The 18,006-nt window shown below is 37.3% G+C and overlaps 3 protein-coding genes across 4 annotated transcripts; 2 read left to right on the top strand and 1 right to left on the bottom strand.

Moving 5' to 3' along the window:
• The first annotated feature begins 349 nt into the window (after positions 1–349).
• On the top strand, positions 350–2,228 carry LOC130988613 (elongation of fatty acids protein 3-like). Its single transcript, XM_057912501.1, has one exon. The coding sequence runs from the start codon at positions 467–469 to the stop codon at positions 1,352–1,354; it is 888 nt and encodes a 295-aa protein (XP_057768484.1). The 5' UTR covers positions 350–466; the 3' UTR covers positions 1,355–2,228.
• Positions 2,229–4,231: 2,003 nt separating this feature from the next.
• Positions 4,232–6,631, top strand: LOC130988614 (tRNA (guanine-N(7)-)-methyltransferase). Of its 2 annotated transcripts, none has more exons than XM_057912504.1 (2): positions 4,232–4,468; positions 5,568–6,631. In XM_057912504.1, exon 2 carries the CDS (start codon positions 5,573–5,575, stop codon positions 6,338–6,340), a length of 768 nt encoding a protein of 255 aa, XP_057768487.1. In that variant the 5' UTR covers positions 4,232–4,468; positions 5,568–5,572; the 3' UTR covers positions 6,341–6,631. The 2 variants fall into 2 exon arrangements, with proteins under 2 accessions (XP_057768487.1, XP_057768486.1); XM_057912503.1 differs by having other exon boundaries at positions 4,243–4,468; positions 5,564–6,631.
• A 1,969-nt stretch (positions 6,632–8,600) lies between these two features.
• Positions 8,601–16,093, bottom strand: LOC130988615 (probable glycosyltransferase At5g25310). Its single transcript, XM_057912505.1, has 5 exons — positions 15,953–16,093; positions 14,514–15,532; positions 14,293–14,426; positions 12,332–12,680; positions 8,601–9,520 (listed from the first exon to the last, which is right to left on the bottom strand). The coding sequence occupies exons 2-5, from the start codon at positions 14,940–14,942 to the stop codon at positions 8,831–8,833; spliced, it is 1,602 nt and encodes a 533-aa protein (XP_057768488.1). The 5' UTR covers positions 14,943–15,532; positions 15,953–16,093; the 3' UTR covers positions 8,601–8,830.
• Between the last annotated feature and the right edge of the window lie 1,913 nt (positions 16,094–18,006).

Below are 18,006 nucleotides of genomic sequence, written 5' to 3' on the forward strand. Positions count from 1 at the left end.
TGAGATATAATTTGCTCAATCTTCTCCCCCCACTAAAAAAACAACAACCAAGTACCATCATCTCTAGTGTTGTACATTTAAAAATGTGTTTAATATGATTTGTATGTACTCTATTAGTATTATTATATTATTTTCATAGAGTGCGGAAATCCTATTACAATAGTAACACAAATAATAAAATAAAAGGCATATAATGTAAAGGTTTTGACGCTGTTTCAATTTTCACTTGTTTAACGTGACAAGAAAAGGATATTGATCGAAAAATAGCAGCACCGGCAAAGCATTTTGTCGAATAAAAAGCCGACACGTAGACAAGTTTTTTCACAATCACCCATTATATAAGTCAAATCCGAAAAAGAGAATTCCAATTTTCAATATCAATTTTCGCGGAGGCGAAAACCAATTCAGGGGTCCCCTAGTTTCTCGCCGGCCGACGACGAGAACCACCGTTCCGGCGTCGCACAGGATGGCGCCCGCTAACAGCCTGACTTATTACCTATCGGAGCACCCCTCCATCGTTGGGTTCCGGTGGAGCCACGCCCAAACGCTGGGCTCCACGTGGTCGTTCCTTTTCTCCTCCATCGCCATCTACCTGGCCGCCGCCGTCGTCCTCCACGCCGCCGCCCTGCTCCTCTCCCGCCACCGGCGCCCCGTCCCCCTGGGGCCCCTCCCCGCCGTCCACTCGCTCTCGATGGCGCTCCTGTCGGCCACCATCTTCGCCGGGATCCTCCTCTCGGCCGCGGCGGAGATCCGCGACACGCGGTGGCTGTGGCGGCGGTCCCGGTCCCGCACCACCCCCTTGGAGTGGCTGCTCTGCTTCCCCCTGGGCACCCGCCCCTCCGGCCGCGTCTTCTTCTGGTCCTACATCTACTACCTCTCGCGTTTCCTCCACGCGCTCCGCACCTTCATCACCATCTTCCGATACCGCCGCCTCTCCTTCTTCAAGCTCTTCAACCACTCGATCCTCATCTTCATGTCCTTCCTGTGGCTGGAATTCTCGCAGTCGTTCCAGGTGGTGGCGATCCTCTTGACCACGCTCGTCTACTCCGTCGTCTACGGCTACCGCTTCTGGACGGCGATCGGGCTGCCGGCGGCGTGTTTCCCCTTCGTCGTCAGCTGCCAGCTGGCGCTGCTCAGCTGTAATCTCGTGTGCCACGTCGGCGTCCTCCTCCTCCACTACATCAAGGGAGGCTGCAACGGGATTGGAGCCTGGCTTCTCAACTCCGTTCTCAACGGCGCCATTCTCTTCCTCTGTCTCAATTTCTACGTCAGAATGCATCTCCGTAAAAGAAACCCTTCCTTCTCCGGCGGCGGCGCCGATCATCATCCGCTTCTCAAATCCAAAAAAATTTGAGGTCTGATTTCCCCCCTTTTTTTTCTTCGGTAGCTATTAGGTTAGCGATACGGCGTAGTCTGTTTAGATGAAATTAGGAAAACAAAACAGATATATATATATTTGTAAATTGTTTAATGGGATCAGTGTTATAGAAGAATCCCCATTTTCACCTGTTTTTAGTATAAATAATGTGGATATAACTTGTAAAAATTACATCGCCTCAATCATGTTATGTTCGTCATTTGATGATGGGAAACAATATTAATGGGAGTATTACCGAAAATTTAGAACGTGAGAGTGAGTAGTTAGATGAGAGTGAGTAATTGTCGACTTTGCTATATATAGAAAAGGGTCAGAGAAAGAAGCAATTCATTCATTCATTCATTTGCTCAGTTTCAGAATTTGGTGCAGTTGTCTTCAATTGGGCTTTTCAGAAGCAATATGCAGCCATGCTGTGGCTGCCCATAAAGCAATCTAATAAGAAAAACTCAATTCTATTTAAAATTTTCGATTTAAAATAAAAGGTTAACTTACCTAATTTTACTAATTCAATCTTTATTTTTTGGCAATTACAATCTCACATTTTTAAAATTTTAAAACTAGGTCCTGTTATCACCGAAATAGAAATGACGTTTTGCTGGAAAACAATAGTATAGATTTAAAAGTTTGTACGAAATTTTCAATTAATTTCAAATATCACTTGCTAACTGGATACCAAAATATAGATTTATTATTTTGGCCTATTAACGATTTTTTTAGGCGAAGCAGTTGGAGGTCTTGTATGCTATAAATACTGTATTAGTTAGGTGACGAATATGACAGTTGATGGGTGTAGGTGCGAAATATTGGAACCGAATTTGCATTATGGGATATTCCGTTTTACTTTTATACATTACATTTTAATATTTCATATTTTCTTTCATTCTCAGTAATGCAGTAATGTGTAAAACTTATGAATGTTACGTCATATGAATGGTGTATAATTTAAACCCACCAAAAAATTTATATATGTATGTATCTACATTCAATAGCAAGTGAATGGATGACTTGACATGTATATGACGAACGAAACCAAGCTGATAATTTTATTTATTACTCCTAGGTGTACCGTACAATCGAATTGACTCGTACCTAAAATAATATTATTTATATGGGTTAGATCAGAATATGAGGTTAAATCAGGGTATAGGTCAAAGTTTAAGTGAAAGTATAATCGGATTGTACGATACACCTAAATATACCCAAGACCACCTCATAAATTAAACACGCAATCATCCATCTAACAATAGCATTGCCGAAATATATAGTGAGAAAAAGAAATCAGTATTGCCATGCCGCTCGAACTATATTGGAGTATATATATATATATATAGAGAAGTTTCATTGGAAAAAATAAATATTTTATGAAATTGTGAATTATTAAATAAATTAATAATTTTGATGAATATGTCAATAATTATAATAAATAAATATATTTGTTGAAAATCTCGTCACTCTAGAATTCGAACTCCAAATTAAAATATTTGTTTAATAAAATTATTGACATGTTCATTAAAATTATTGATATGTTTAACTTTTCGTAATTTCACAAAATACTTAATTTCTCAATGAAATTTTTGAAACTGATATATTATGAAAATTTTGAAACTAATATACTCCCTCTGTCTCAGCCAAGATGATACATTTCTTTTCGACACAAGATTTAAGGAGTTGTAGATAAGTGTTTTAAGTGTGTAGTATAAAAGTGATAAAGTAGGAGAGAGAAGGTAATAAAGTGATAAAGTAGGAGATAGAAGGTAATAAGGGAATGATTAATTAGTTGTAATTCTGCAATTAAAATCCCTTATTATTTTTTTTTCATATTTAGAAATGTAGCATCTTCGTTGGGACGGAGAGAGTATTTTTTAAGCATAAATTTACATACAAAAATATATAATATTCAACACACAAGTACATAATATTATAAAAAAATACATTAAATTTTACAACAAATCATGTATTTCATGGCATTGACTCCACCCCCACTCCCACTCCCTAGTCAATTTTTTTAACACAAAATCTCTTGTACATCCGGGTGTACCATACATTCGGGTTGATCCGTATCCAGATCCTGACCTGCATGCTAATCCAAATCCGTATTCTGATCCAAATCGTGTAAATGACACTATTCAGTTATACAAATAACACTGCTTATAATTTACACTATTCAATTATATAAATGACACTGTAACATTTTTAAATATTATAGTGTCATTTTCAATCTTATAGTGTTATTTAAAATATTATAGTGTCATTTACAATCTTATAGTGTCAATTACAAGAAGTGTCATTTATATTTTTGAATAGTGTCAATTATACACAGTGTCATTTATAATGTTATTGTGTCATTTATACGCAGTATTATTTGTATAACAGAATAGTGTCAATTACATGCAGTGTCATTTGTATAATTGAATAGTGTCATTTACACGATTTGAGTTAGGATGCGAGTTTAGATCAGAATGAGAGTCAGGATCTGAGTACGGGTCAACCCGGGTGTACGGTACACCCGAGTGTACCCAAGAGGCCAAGACCACCTTTTTTTAAAAAAAAACCGACGTCACCCAAAATGCATGCAATTTTGATATTTATTTTATTTAAAAATTTATTTTTAAAAATAGAATAAAAAATCTATTGTATAAACTGTGATGTGATGTAAAGATGGCCCCACCGTTAGGGCTCTTGCATGGTAGATGTTCCTAGAAAAACATTAACAGCCCACATCTCTAAAAGTCCAAAAATAAAAAGGTTTTGAAAAATTCAGCACAAAAGAAATAAAAATGCCGAAACTCTTTTTCAATCCTTACACTTGTGGGCCGATGCCGATCCAAATGAGCCCATAAAATTAGAGGATTACAGCTAAAAAATGGTAGCCCGGCCGAGTGTAAATCTAATTAATCGGGTTAACCCGTACGAGTTGGCGGGTCAGCCCAGAAGAAAATTTATCCGCAAAGGGTTTCACCAATCTTCCACGCCGCCTCCACTCCCGCCCTGCTCTGCCATCTCAATTGTATTGTGGGGATCAGATTCTCGCTCGCCTTCTTACTCCGGCTCTCGCTCTCGACAGATCCCTTATCCGCCGCCACATAAAAGGTAAAATGTGTTAAATTCTGCCGAACATTCTATGAAATCTTGTGAAGAGAGTTATGAACTAATTGAAAATGCCAAGCGTTCTTGACAATTGAACTAGTAATTTCATTCATTGGATATGTGAATCACTGTATTCTTAGCTGCTTGAAATTGCTCGTGCAACGTTTAGACGAAGAAGCGCATGCTGAGCTTCAGATAACTGCTATGGCTTTCTATTCGATTTCCAAATATTGAGTAGCATGTCTTTGTAATCCCTCTTGATTTGGGGCAGTTGGGTTTGGCGGAAAAAGTAATTTGGTAACCACCCAAATGCTCTGCCCTACCGGCGTCCATATTCTCTGTCAATTCTTTACACACACACTAAGAAACAAAGACAAAAAAGATTATTTAAACGTCATTGTTTGCAAAATCTGCACATCATTTTTTGCAAAAAAAATTTCAAACGTAATTTCCCTAATCTACGGCGGCTGTGCACTCCTTTTCTTCTTTATTTTGCCTTTCTGGGAAAAGTGCTGTCTGAGATTGATACATTAGTGCAAAACTCATGTTTGATTGACTGAAAATGATGTTATATGGTTAATAATCTGGAACAGGGAGAAATTGAACTTATTTGCAAAACGTTCTTTGTCTATTTCGTTAAAGTGAATCCTTTAGTGGCATTTTTTGTTGGATGTATATTCTTCAATGTCTGTTATGATATACTACCTCCGTCCACCAAGAGTATATTACTTTGGGTTCGACACGAGTTTTAATAAAATGGTTGGTAGATGTAAGGGTCTCAATCTTGTAGAAATGAGTGATTGTGGTTGAATTGAGTGTGAGGTCATGTATAAATGAGTGGTTGTGGTTAAAAAGAGAAAATGGGGTAATGTTAAAAAAAGGAAGTAGTATACTCTTTGTGGACGCCAAATCGGGTAATTGTTGTATACTCTTGGTAGACGGAGGTAGTATAAAAAATGAAAATTGGCCGTATGCTGAAAATTCTTGTTTCTTGCATTGTTGAAGTGGAATATTCTGATCTGCGCACCATGTATAACAAATTATTGAAATTTGTTTACAGTCACATTAACTAGCTTCTGTTTAATTTGTTTGTGCAAGAAAGGGGAGATGTTGGAGCATGACTCCATTTCAAATCCTACTCACAGCAAGACAACCGGCCTTCCTCGTAAGCGGTTCTATCGAGCTCGGGCTCACAGCAACCCCTTGAGTGATTCACATTTCCCAGTTCCTATCTCCCCAGCTCAGTTTGACTGCATTTCCCATTTCCCTAAGTTCTTCCCTCCCTATGAATCTAGTGGCTCCAAAAAGATTGAGTTTGCCGATATTGGATGTGGATTTGGTGGGCTTCTAATTAGTCTTGCAACACTTTTCCCCGAGACACTTATGATCGGGATGGAACTGAGGGACAAAGTAACAGAGTATGTGAAGGAAAGAATCCTAGCCTTGAGGGCCTCTAATCCTGGCAGATATGAGAACGTGTCTGTTGTTCGGACAAATTCCATGAAGTACATTCCCAATTACTTTGAGAAAGCGCAGCTCTCCAAGATGTTCTTTCTGTTTCCAGATCCTCATTTCAAAGAGAAGAATCATCGACGTAGGGTAATTAGTCCTCATTTGTTGGATGAGTATGCCTACGTGCTTAAAGTTGGTGGGATTATATACACAATCACTGATGTAGAGGAGCTTGGGGTGTGGATGAAAGGTTGTTTGGATGATCATACATTGTTTGAGCCTCTTTCAGAGGAAGAGCTGGCAGCTGATCCCGTTGTGAAGCTCTTGAGCACTGCCACTGAGGAAGGGCAGAAAGTAGCAAGGAATGAAGGGCAGACGTATCAAGCTGTTTATAGACGCATTGCATCGTCCCATCCTTGTTGATGTATGTGCAAATTTGTTGGGGAAGCTTCTACTGATATAAGTAGTATAGTCGAAGTAAGAAGTATTTTTGACAAATTTTGATGGTGAGCAGCGTTTATGTTATTGCTTATGTAGATTTGAATGCTCTAGCTGAATCTGAGGATAAGCCTTGAGTTATCACCATTTTTTGTTTATTATGTATTCTGCCTTTTTCTGTTGGCCAGTGATGAAACAGTTTTGTAGAAACGATTATTGTTGATGATTGAATCTAAAAGGATAGAAGAAAAAAGCAGATTTATTTTATGCTGCCATTCTCTCCATTCAATTTTCCCTTCTAGGATCCCTTAGTTGAGTTGATATCATAATTGTTTGTAAGATTTCGCCTTCTAATTAAAATAAAATGGAAGGCGTCTTCTTTTTTTGTTCTTTTCTTTCCTATCCGTTAAACTTAATCTGAGTAATACCAAATTGAAATTGATTGATATCAAACCACTCTAAATTAGCATGCCAAATCTAACAGAACATTCGATTAGATTTGGATTCAACCGTTTTTTTTTTTTTTTTTTTTCATTATTTGGTTGGTTGTTTGAATATGTGTTGAAATCTTCTACGTTTAACGACGTGTATATTAAATTGGAACAACATATGAATTTAGAAGTTAAATGGATTGATGAACACAACGAATGTTAAATGCGAAAACAAGTTCGGAAGATTCGAGTTGAAACTATTCTTGGAATGATTATTGGCGTTCAGTGACATCTCAATTTTATCAAGACAATGATTTCTTATGGTGCGTTAACTTTGATGAAAAATAAGGAAAAAATATATATTTTCACCATTTTTTACACTATTTTCACATGTTTATTATGATAACAAATTTATTCGAATAGGATGGATAATTTTGTCGGGCAGCTCCTTTTCACTTATTTTCCCTCCAATATTGAATAATATTATCTTTAGATAGTGATGTGAAAATATTCTCCAATATTTTTTAATATTTTCATTTCTAGTAAACACATGATAAAAATGGAGGAAAAGATAATATTTTCTCATCTTTTCTAATCAATCATTTTCCAATGAAAAATTTACAATCAAGATAAACGCACTCTTAGAGCATCTCCAGCACCTGCTGGGGAGGCTCGTTCTGGACGCGGCCGATGGTGCCAGACACAAAGGGGAGAAATGTGATCAACATGATATTCACGAGCGAATTAAAAAAATAGGAAAAAAACTTATAAAAATGCGACTGTTGCACCTATTTTTGTTTTTTTTTTTTTTATTTTTTTTCTTAAAAAAAATATTTTTCGTTCACCTACCCTGATTGGCCCACTTTCGCGAAGAGTCCTCAATTTTCGTTTAACGACAAGAGTAAAAGATTCAAGTTAATGCAAGAAGCGGCTTGCGAAGGACATTGAACGAGCTTTCAGCGTGCTTCAAGCTCGTTGGCCAATCATCAAAGGACCAGCTTGTTTTTGGAAGAAGGAAGAGTTGAGCAACATCATATTCACGTGCATTATTTTGCACAATATAATCATCCTAGACGAAGGCGACCACGCATCGGAATGGGAAGAATAGATCACCAACGAAGTTTCAAGTAGCTCAGCCGCATCTCATCCTCGCACCGGAGCTCCGCCAGAATTTTGAGCGTATGTCGCTCGACAATCCTCCATGTGAGATCGCAACATTCACACTTCAGATTTGAAAGAGCACTATTTGGTCTCGCTTTGGTCCGATTGAGCAATAAAAAGATTATTGTAATTTAAATTTAATTATTATATTTTATTTTAAGTATTTTATTTTATTTTAATTAATGTAATGTTGAATTTTAACTTTAATGAAATGTTGAATTTTAAAATAAAAGAGTAAAAATAGAGATTATAACACCTCTTATAGAAAATGCACCGGAGAGGAGAGAAGCTAAGGTGGAGACCACCTTATAACGCCTCCCCTAAGCGCCTGCCACTGGAGATGCTCTCAGTAGTTGATACTTATACTACTATATTTTTAAAACCATATTGGGACAATTCGAGTTGAAGCTGAATATTTTTGGCTCACTAATTAAATGTCAAATTAATATTTTTATACATCTGATCGAACTCATCAATTATTAGCATGCTTGCTCACAAGCTAATAAGTCAATTACTGTAGAACTCAAGCTTGGATTTGTCTACATTAACGTTTTTAACTAAACAAGCTTTTATAAACTGATACCCGCACAGATTTTGTAACAGACCTTTAATCAAGTTGTTATTTACTGAAGATTAATGGACGAGCCCAGAAATAAAGTTTAAATGGGACCATTTACAAAAATATGTTCCATTCCTTGTACAAAAAGAATATCACAACAACTTTACAATGAATTTTATGCCTGAATCGGTTGATAAATATGCTGAATGCAGTTTTCTTTTCTTCTATGATCGATTTAATGCACATGCACAATTGGTTGATCAAATGAATGAAGCAACGCAAAATCAGAGTGTACCTGTGATACTGAAGTAGGGTTATATCTCATTACGATGGCTGTGGTAAGTGGATCTGTTTTAGCCTGCTGGACCATATCGAATGCAGAATCATGTGGAAGAGATCGTAGCGAACAGGTTTTGCATTCCAGAGGAAATGCTTCTGCAGCATTTTGACATTGGTTTGCATGGTAAGGTACTTCTTCAAAGGGATTGCTAAGAGGATATGTTTGAGCTTGGGAATGTCCTTTTCAGCAACAGTGACTGAGAAGGCGTCCCAATTGAGAACATCGTTGAGCGGAGGAACAAGATTGTCAGCAATAATCACCGGGACACACTCATAGTATATTGCTTCAACAATTCTCGGGCTGTTGACCTCATAGCCCATGGGACAAATGCAATATTTGCTCGATTTCATGTGACGAGGATATGACATTATTCTTGCTACCGTTTTAGGTAGAGGCCCATAAATCTTCATGTCCTCGTCTTTGTCACGCCAGTGCTTCAGAAGTACAGGACGAACCCTACCATGATCGAACCCAGCTAAGAAGGCAAGAATTGGCCGCTGTGACACTCTTCTTCCACCAACATTTCTAAGAGGCCTTCTAGGATTGCTTATGGTCGTTTCTGGCAGGGAAACATCCTTTCCAGCTTTAAATATCCCCTCAGATGCATCTGCGTTGCACAGAACTTTAATGGTATTTCTTATAAGCTCGTCATGCTCCTTTAGAGTATACGGTCCCTGTAAGTGAAGGAAGATCCTGGGGGTGAGAGAAAAGAAGTATGAGATCAACAAAAGTCGGCTAGAGAGATATGACAACAGAAGATGAGACACTAAAACTAACAATGTCCTGAATTTTATCAACCAGAAAATCACCAATGAACTCCCAAAATTAACACACAAGAACCTGTTTCTCATTTCTCAATAGTTACTAACTATGCTAAGTTTACATCTCCTGGCACTGTATGAATGTAAAAGGCTTTCTAAAAGAGGCCTAATTGATTTATGGAGCTATGTTTGCAACACTAATTACAAGCTTCAATCAGGTAAATACAACAAGAAATTTTAACAGGGAGATGCCATGTGATTCATTACTTCTAGCAGAAGCGCATTCCTTCCCAGCATCAGAATTCAACTCTGAAAGAATTAACTTAACAGAATATATGCTTGCAAGAGCATAGTTTGCAAGTAATTATCCCAATCAGCATACATATTGCAACTTTTGGAGGGAGAGTACTTGTGATAGCACACGTTATGCATGGGCTTATTAGGATTAGAGTTTTTTTTGGGTCTATTTATAGTTCATCTTTGGGTAGGAATCGATCACGTCGAGGTCAGATTGAGTGTTACAGCATGTTGCTGTAGGCCTCAGCGGAGGAGTTTATTTTTCCATATTATCGTTCTGTTCTAGTTTATTTTCAGTATTACATTCTATCTTTGTGTTCTTGTTCTGTTCCATTGCGTTCATTCGGTTCTTCGCGTTATCTCCACCTTAACTCTATCAACTTGATTTCAGTTTCCACTGTCAGAGAAATAGAAGAAGCCTTAGGCATAGAAGTGAACTTTTAACAATCACAAATCAGCCCCAAACTTACTTGGCTCAATATTATTTGGACAAAAGAGACTGAACAGCCTAGTTTGAGCCAGTGTATGGATTTTTATCTAAATGCAAGACAAGTGTGAGCGGGAATGAACTCAATTGAAATAGACTCAATCCAAAATACTGAAATGCCAGAGCATTTTCATTGAAATCAGTAACAATATTCAGTTGCCAATTCCAACTTGAGCCAAAGAGGCAGTTTCTCTGTTGAAAACTACATAGAGATCACCTATTCATTTACTTGTGCAGATCAATCTCTGATGTTTCGACCATATCACACAAAAATTCTTTCTGCATTTCTATGGTGACCTGAGTCCAATCTGTATAGAACATTTACCAATGTTATGTACAAGTGTTGACATAAGATCACTTCACAGTGGAAAACCTCACACATAGTTATTCATTATTTACATGGTTTGGAGACTTGAAAGAACTTGGCTCTAAAGCCAATATTTGGATTTTTTTTTATTTCTTGTTGCACTAAGAAGAAGGCTAGTGCAGTAGGCTAAAAGGAAGAAGTATGTTGGTATCTGCAACTAGGGAATCTAATTAAATCTCAGCCAATACAAATTGCCTCTTAATTCAATGAACACGGTACAATCCTAAATCCATGAAGGCTAAGCACATCTTTCACCCAAGAGAGAGAGAGAGTTGACTTGAGCATAGTAATAGCAAGACAAGCAAGCATAAATTTGTAGGATTTGTTGAGTTGATTGGAGCTGTCCATGGCTAATCTGTAGAAGTTTGACAAGAATGAGCTGTGAAGCCTCATTTTGATTTAACTGTATTGGAAATCCTAATTGATATGCCAGTTTGAAAAAGGATAGGCCATAACAAATGTATGAATCATAGTAAACTACTTAAAATGAATTTGACGAAGAAATGTATACATGGAATTGTTTATTGCTAGGTGCAAAACTTCCTATAGTATATACATCGCAAATTTTAAGTTATGACAAAAATAGAGATGAAGTATATTTAGGTCCCCTTGTGCTTTTAAGTTTCTATGAATCGAATTTGTATGCTTTTATTTGTGAACATTAGGACCTGATACTTTCACTTTTATTAGTTCTTTTTTAATTGGGTCCTTGATAGATTGTAAAATTAAATCCTCGTTCTCTCGTTTATGTTAAAATTCAGGTCCTTAATTCTGATGTAGCAAAACAACCTAATTTTAACATAAATAAAAAGTATAGGGACCCAAGTTTTAGACATGAACATAGTTCAACAAAATGAGAGTTACAGCATCAAATTTAACAAATAAAAGAACTATACATCTAACGATTGTTTCTATATGCTACCAGAACCAGCAACTATCACTATTCAAATATCTTTTAGATTGAGATTTTTTAGGGGAACCGAATGGACACCAGAAAGCCTTTGACCAAAATATCATTCAAGCACTTGGTTTCTAGGCTAAAGACGAGTTTCTGGAAAAATATTTCCATTTTCATCACTCTTTTTGGCTATTTTTGCAGCAATTTACTTACGACAAATGTCAGACAGAATCACAATCCCTAACCTACTTGGTCTTGTTATTAAATTTAAATCCAGCATAGTTTGTAGGTTGAAAAAAGGAAGGCAATCTCCTTAGACCAGCACCTATCTTGCGTTATCATGACTACAAAGCCCTCAAAAAACAAATTAAAAGAACCTTAAATCACTTCCAAGATACTCCATTAGAGGGAAATCGCAACATTAAGTTAGTGACCCTATATTACCTGCATAGCTGAAATTAGAACAAATGATGCGTGATGTCTCTAAGAAGATTAAGCCTATGGAAAATTTACTTGGAGACTAATCTCCAATAGGCAATAAGTAATTACCTAGCTAGATTAGTAAGGTTGAGATTTTCATTATTGCTCTCAGATGAAGCAAGCAATCCATACCAGTGGTTTATAGGATAGCAAATTTAGCACAAGATATCTCTGCATGCAATTAAATTACCGTACCCAATCATGGCAAGCAACAAGGAAATGATCTGATCCATGGGTCCGGTTCCAGAATGGATACTTTGCAGCAAGCATGTTCACATAGTCACGCAGAAAGATAGACAATGGCTGCAGATTATGTGAATTTGGAACATAAAGAGCCAATTGTAACTGACGTGCACTATATGGAAGATAGAACAAGTGAGCCTTTTCTGGGTCCTTTGTTACGAATTGCCTGCTTGCTTCCATCAACTTCATGAACCATCCTTCAGATGAGTAAATTCCAGAAAGTTTAGGGTGATGAAAAATAGGTGGTTTTCCATCTCGATAAATGTAAACTTTTAGCAATTGCTCCATCCACTCATAGCTCCTGGAATTTGAATTTTATCATAACAAAAGCTATAATATCATATGGGAGTACTGGGAAACCGGAAGACACACAAAAAGGAAGTAACTTTGATAAGCAGGATTGCATATCATGGGAATTCTTGAAACATATCATGTACATCTATGCAGTTCCTGGCCTTCATCGTGACACAGGTCTTAGGAAAAGTTATTATTACATGTACACAGTGAGACATAATCATCATACGATTTTAGAACAAAACCTTGGGTATCTAATAACCAAGTTTACAGATCAATAATCACTTACTCTCTTGATTTCCACAAATTAGTGAATCCACATAAGAGCTTCAGTTGTATAGTTTACATGTACACAGCGAGATATATCATTATACAGGTTATAATAAAATGAAACATGAGAGTGAGATCAGTATAGTACTCCCTCCGTCCCATTAGTAACGTCCCAGTTACTATATTGGGATGTCCCACTAATAATGTCCCATTCCCTTTTTCAGTAAAATATTAACTATTTAAAATATTATTAATGGTAGGCCCAACTCACTTAAAATAATCCTTAAATATGTTCCACCAACTCACTTTATACACTAGCTACACTTTTTCTTAATCTCCGTGGCCAAAAGTAATGGGACGGACGGAGTACAAAATAAGAATCTCGTATAATCAAGTACAAAGCGACTTTAATTGGCATAGTAATATATAATAGTATGGGCCTATATAATAAACATGTTTAAACACCAAATTCAACTAGGAGTTGTTCATTGTCTCAATTATGGTTAGAAATTGAATCCTGCAGCTCTAGGTCTAAATATTTTGTAGTAGATTGATTTAGAACTAAGTTTCGATATTACTCCATTCTCTAATATATTGTTTTCTCTTGTTTGTGTGTGTTATTTATTTATTGTAGTACAATATGAGTTTAGAAAATGACCGATAAATGAGAACCTCATACAGAAACTAATACTGTAAATAAAGCAAGAAGTATTTGACTTAAAGTACATACCACTCTAGATCTGATCTTTCTATCTAGCACTCTAACCCTTCTAAATGTGACCTAAGATTAACACATTTGTTCTGCGATAAGGCTTTTATCTTGTAACGGAGTAAGAATTGCATATCAGAATATCTATTGTACATAATCAAAGTGACAGGTAACTAAATGATGACAGAGGGTTCCAACAAGAGTTGCCATTACTAAAATTTCCCCTTATCTTACTCATTCTCTCATCAAATTCACATATCTATTTTATGTGTGTTAATAAGGACTCAAACCTGAGTCTTAGCTCCCGAAGGTTTTCAATGTCCCAACATTTCGGAAATTCCTTTGAATCTCGAACCTAAGTTAGAAAACAAAAATTAAAAAAAAAAAAAAATACAAAGAAGAAGAAAAAAGATTGGCAAGAAGAAGAAGAAGAAAGATTGGCAAGTAAGGTTCCAAGTACATTTGCTTTGATATATCCATTTTTCATTATTAATGATAACATACTAAATAATGTTTCTATGTTGCTTCCCCATCCACATAAGAACCTCTCTTGCAGTTCCCTACTAAACTAAATGACTGCATGTTGTCGACAAAAATGGTTGGAATGAAGTAAACAGAGGGGCATGCTCTCTAGATGTACCTCTTGAAAGTTGAAATATTGCGGAACAGAGGGGCATATAATTCAGGATCATCATCACTAGCGAGCGAGGAGTTCTCAATATCTCTTTTAACAAATGCAAGTGTTTCATCTGGTGTCAACGAAGATAAGTATCTCTATAAACAGTAAGAAAAATTATTCAAATAAGAAATGTGACATAAGCAAGCTGTACAATTTAATATTACCAACAATAACCAAATTACCTCCAACTGGCGGGGGAGTTTTTTAACCGTCTGAGTCGGAGATGGTGGGGAGAGCGTGAACAAATTTACACTATTATTTCTTCTCCTTTGAGATGCTCTAACTGTTTTGTTAGGAATTACCAATAATCTATCCAGTTTGGAAGAAGAATTAAGTGGAACAATTGCTGGTGCATCTCGAACAGATTTGAGCTGCACATCCACTGCCAATGACCAACTTTTATCCAAATTTACTGTTGTATTCATGGGATTGCGATTATATGATGCAATTTCAGAGTTTGGAGGGGATATTTTTTCAGTTAGTGGATATGGAAGTTTAGAAATCTGCATCAAAACACTAACTACGGTAAGAACTGAACAGAAAACAATCAATTTTCTCCAGTCAATTCTGAACAGCAGAAAGACTATGCACACACGTAGAAGTTTAGTCATATCTATCGTAGCTTTTCTGGAAGCCACTATATGAAGGACCAAAGGCCTATCTTTGACATTCTATACATGTAAAACTCCTCAATTCCACACCTCCAGCACCTCTTGTAGCCAAAAAAACGCTCAATTCTGTCATGAACTTACAGCAATATTCCTTCTTTCATCCAGAGCTGAGAGAAATCCGCACATGCTGTGCACTCTGTCCATATGAACCTCAACAACATTTCTCATTCACAGACCAGACATCACTAGCAAAAACTGAACTATGATAACTGCTGGCATGTTATGGCTATTTTAAAGTAACTACTGCAAAGACATAACTGAACAGCCTTCCAAGTCCAGCCTTTTGAAAGTCAAAACAGTGTATGCAATCCAATACATAAATGCAATAGCATTTAGAACCTCAGTCAAAGTAAAACATCGCAGCAGAAACCACTCAAGACTCAAAATTGATAAATCATCAAATCCAACAACGAGATGCAAAAGCTTCTTAGCATTTCCTTCAATATTATCAGTGAATCATTGCAGAAGCGACGACTTAAGATTCGAAACTCTTCTAGGCCCCCTCAACTCCTAAGCTGATAATTAAGACACTGAAATCGGAAACACAACAAACCGAGTAAGTTTCTAAGTAATGCCCATCATAATCTTCCTTCCAAAAAGATCCGAACATCATAACTTTGGATGTGTGTGAGTGTGCGAGCTAACAACAGAAATTCACACGAATAGAGAGAGAGAGAGAGAGAGAAATCAAGAACAACAATAAGAAAAGTAATTTGTTTTTTCTCTAAAATCAGCAATAATATCTTATAACAACAAACTATGAGCAATTACGCATCCGTCATCTCAAATGAGCACGCAAATATTCATGCAACAGTAAGAGACAAAATTAATTAGAAAAACTACAGAGATTTAAAGCGAGATGGTTAAGTTCATCTCGATGTCGAAGGAGATTGAAAATTATGCATAATTGGGGAAAAATATGAGTATTCAGCTGAACGTATCATCACTACCTAGAGATCAGAAGCAGGTGGGACGACACTAGATTGAAAATAAAGGGCAAGAAAATTTGAAGGACAGAAAATAGGGAAAAGCGAAAGAAATGGAAAAGGAAAGAAGAAAAGGTGGAGAGAAAATAGCGACACTAATGACACGTAGATAACGGCTTCAACTTTTCACTTTTATCTCGAAATAGTATATTTGCATTTGTGAGTAATTAAAGAAGGGTTAATAGTCCGAAAATACATGAATTTTTACGAAATTTGCAAATTGCACATAACCTTTAAAAATAGCTTCAGCATACATCACCTTTTAATTTTGTTACAAATTGCACACGGCGAAAATTCCGGCAACTCTTAAGTTTGACCGGCGATGACATGGATAACCACGTGGTTTTTTTACACACTGGCAAGCCACGTGTGCAAAACGACGTCGTTTTGATATTTTGAAAATTTTCTAAACAAAAAAAAAGAAATCCTAAAATTCGGTAGCCATTCCACTGCCTTCTTCCTGTTCTAGGCGGTCCGCCGCGCCGCCATCACCATTTCCAGAATCCGGCGAGCCATCATCGGCCTCCCATTCCGATTCAAAGGCTGAGCAACATGACTCTGCCCCTTCGAAACACAACCACAACCACCGTTACATGACCGCCCTCCTCCTGGCAAATTCGGCACTCCCCCATCCCTATCAGTGGTGCATTCTCAACTGTCACCACCACTTGGTTATCTTCTACCATTGATGATGAGGAAACCCACCATTTCATGCTTCTTTCCATTTAGCCCACATCTCACAGCCTCAGGAACCGGCTGGCTCGGCCCACCCGCCTCAGTCTTCGGCGGCTGGTTCACATTCCCCACCAAAGGTTCAGCCATTTGCACCTTGTTTACACCACCACTGCCTCAAGCAACAACAATAAGCACAAAAAATCATGGATTGAACAAGTCAACAAAATCCGCCTCCCACCCTTGCTAACCCAATCACACTCCACAGTTCAAAAATCAAGAATCTCCCAACCCTAAATCATCTCCTTTCCAACGATTGGGAAAGAGAAAACCCAGAAAATAGAAAAGTAAGATAATGAAAGAGAAAACAAGAAGAAAACAGAAACGTGATGACGAGGAATGGCGGCGGCGAGAAGCTCGAAAGTAGCGGACCTGATCGGCGCGACGTCCTTGCCTTGCGAAGTAGCAGCCCTAATTTGGGGATCTAGAGTTTTGTGAAAAAAGTGGCGGTGACCCATTTGTTGTCCTCGCCGGAGATCGAGGCGGCACTAGTCTGGGCGGCGAAATTGAAGCTCGAAAAGGGCGGCGACATTTGCTATCCGGCGATGGTGTGCAGGGTGCGGCTGGGAGTGATAAGGGAGGCGTTGGAGATTTTGGCTGATTTTTCCCTTTTTTTTCCTTTTTTTTTTATTTATACTCACTCAAAACGACGTCGTTTTGAATGCCGATGAGTCCACGTCTGAAAATTCCAGTGTCACGTCAACACCGATCAAAGTGGTGGTCAACGCGTGTGCAATTTACAATAAAATTAAAAGGTGGTGTATTCTGAGGCTATTTTTGAAGGTCATGTGCAATTTGCAAATTTCGTGAAAGTTCGTGTATTTTCCGGCTATTAACCCATTAAAGAATACATAACATTTTTATTTTTGTTTGTTAATATTTTTTTATACGCTGAAAACACATAATATTAATATTAATATTAAAAAATTACACACTATGCTCTTGGGTATTGGCTTATGTTTGGAGAATGAGATTGGTCCAATCCTGGTTTACTCGGATCGCTTTTGGCAGTGCACGTCGTTTATGATGATTGTAAAGGAATGAATTCGCTTTGTGACAATTTGTTTGAGGCTTTTGTATACGCCAAAGAACGTATCGTTTTGGATTTTCGACATGTTCGTCGTGAGGTGAATAGGGCCGCTCATTGTTTATCTAATGTAGCTGCTTGGTCTGATGGTATAATGATCTGGAAGTAAGGTTTCTATCCTAACTTACAGATATTGCTTACCGTAATTTAATACAATTGCTCGATTTACTCCTTAAAAAAAATTACTCGAAAGTAAATT

Source organism: Salvia miltiorrhiza, chromosome 6, assembly GCF_028751815.1.
Source record: "Salvia miltiorrhiza cultivar Shanhuang (shh) chromosome 6, IMPLAD_Smil_shh, whole genome shotgun sequence".
Taxonomy (NCBI): domain Eukaryota; kingdom Viridiplantae; phylum Streptophyta; class Magnoliopsida; order Lamiales; family Lamiaceae; genus Salvia; species Salvia miltiorrhiza.

Bases quoted from the DNA above. Each gene is read 5' to 3' on its own strand.
- LOC130988614 (XM_057912504.1), top strand. From the start codon at position 5,573: ATGTTGGAGCATGACTCCATTTCAAATCCTACTCACAGCAAGACAACC.
- LOC130988615 (XM_057912505.1), bottom strand. From the start codon at position 14,942: ATGACTAAACTTCTACGTGTGTGCATAGTCTTTCTGCTGTTCAGAATT. The intron at 14,427-14,513 runs GTAATTTGGTTA...TACTGTTTATAG, and splicing joins AACTCCCCCGCCAGTTGGAG to AGATACTTATCTTCGTTGAC. The intron at 9,521-12,331 runs GTACGGTAATTT...CTTCACTTACAG, and splicing joins TTGTTGCTTGCCATGATTGG to GGACCGTATACTCTAAAGGA.
- LOC130988613 (XM_057912501.1), top strand. From the start codon at position 467: ATGGCGCCCGCTAACAGCCTGACTTATTACCTATCGGAGCACCCCTCC.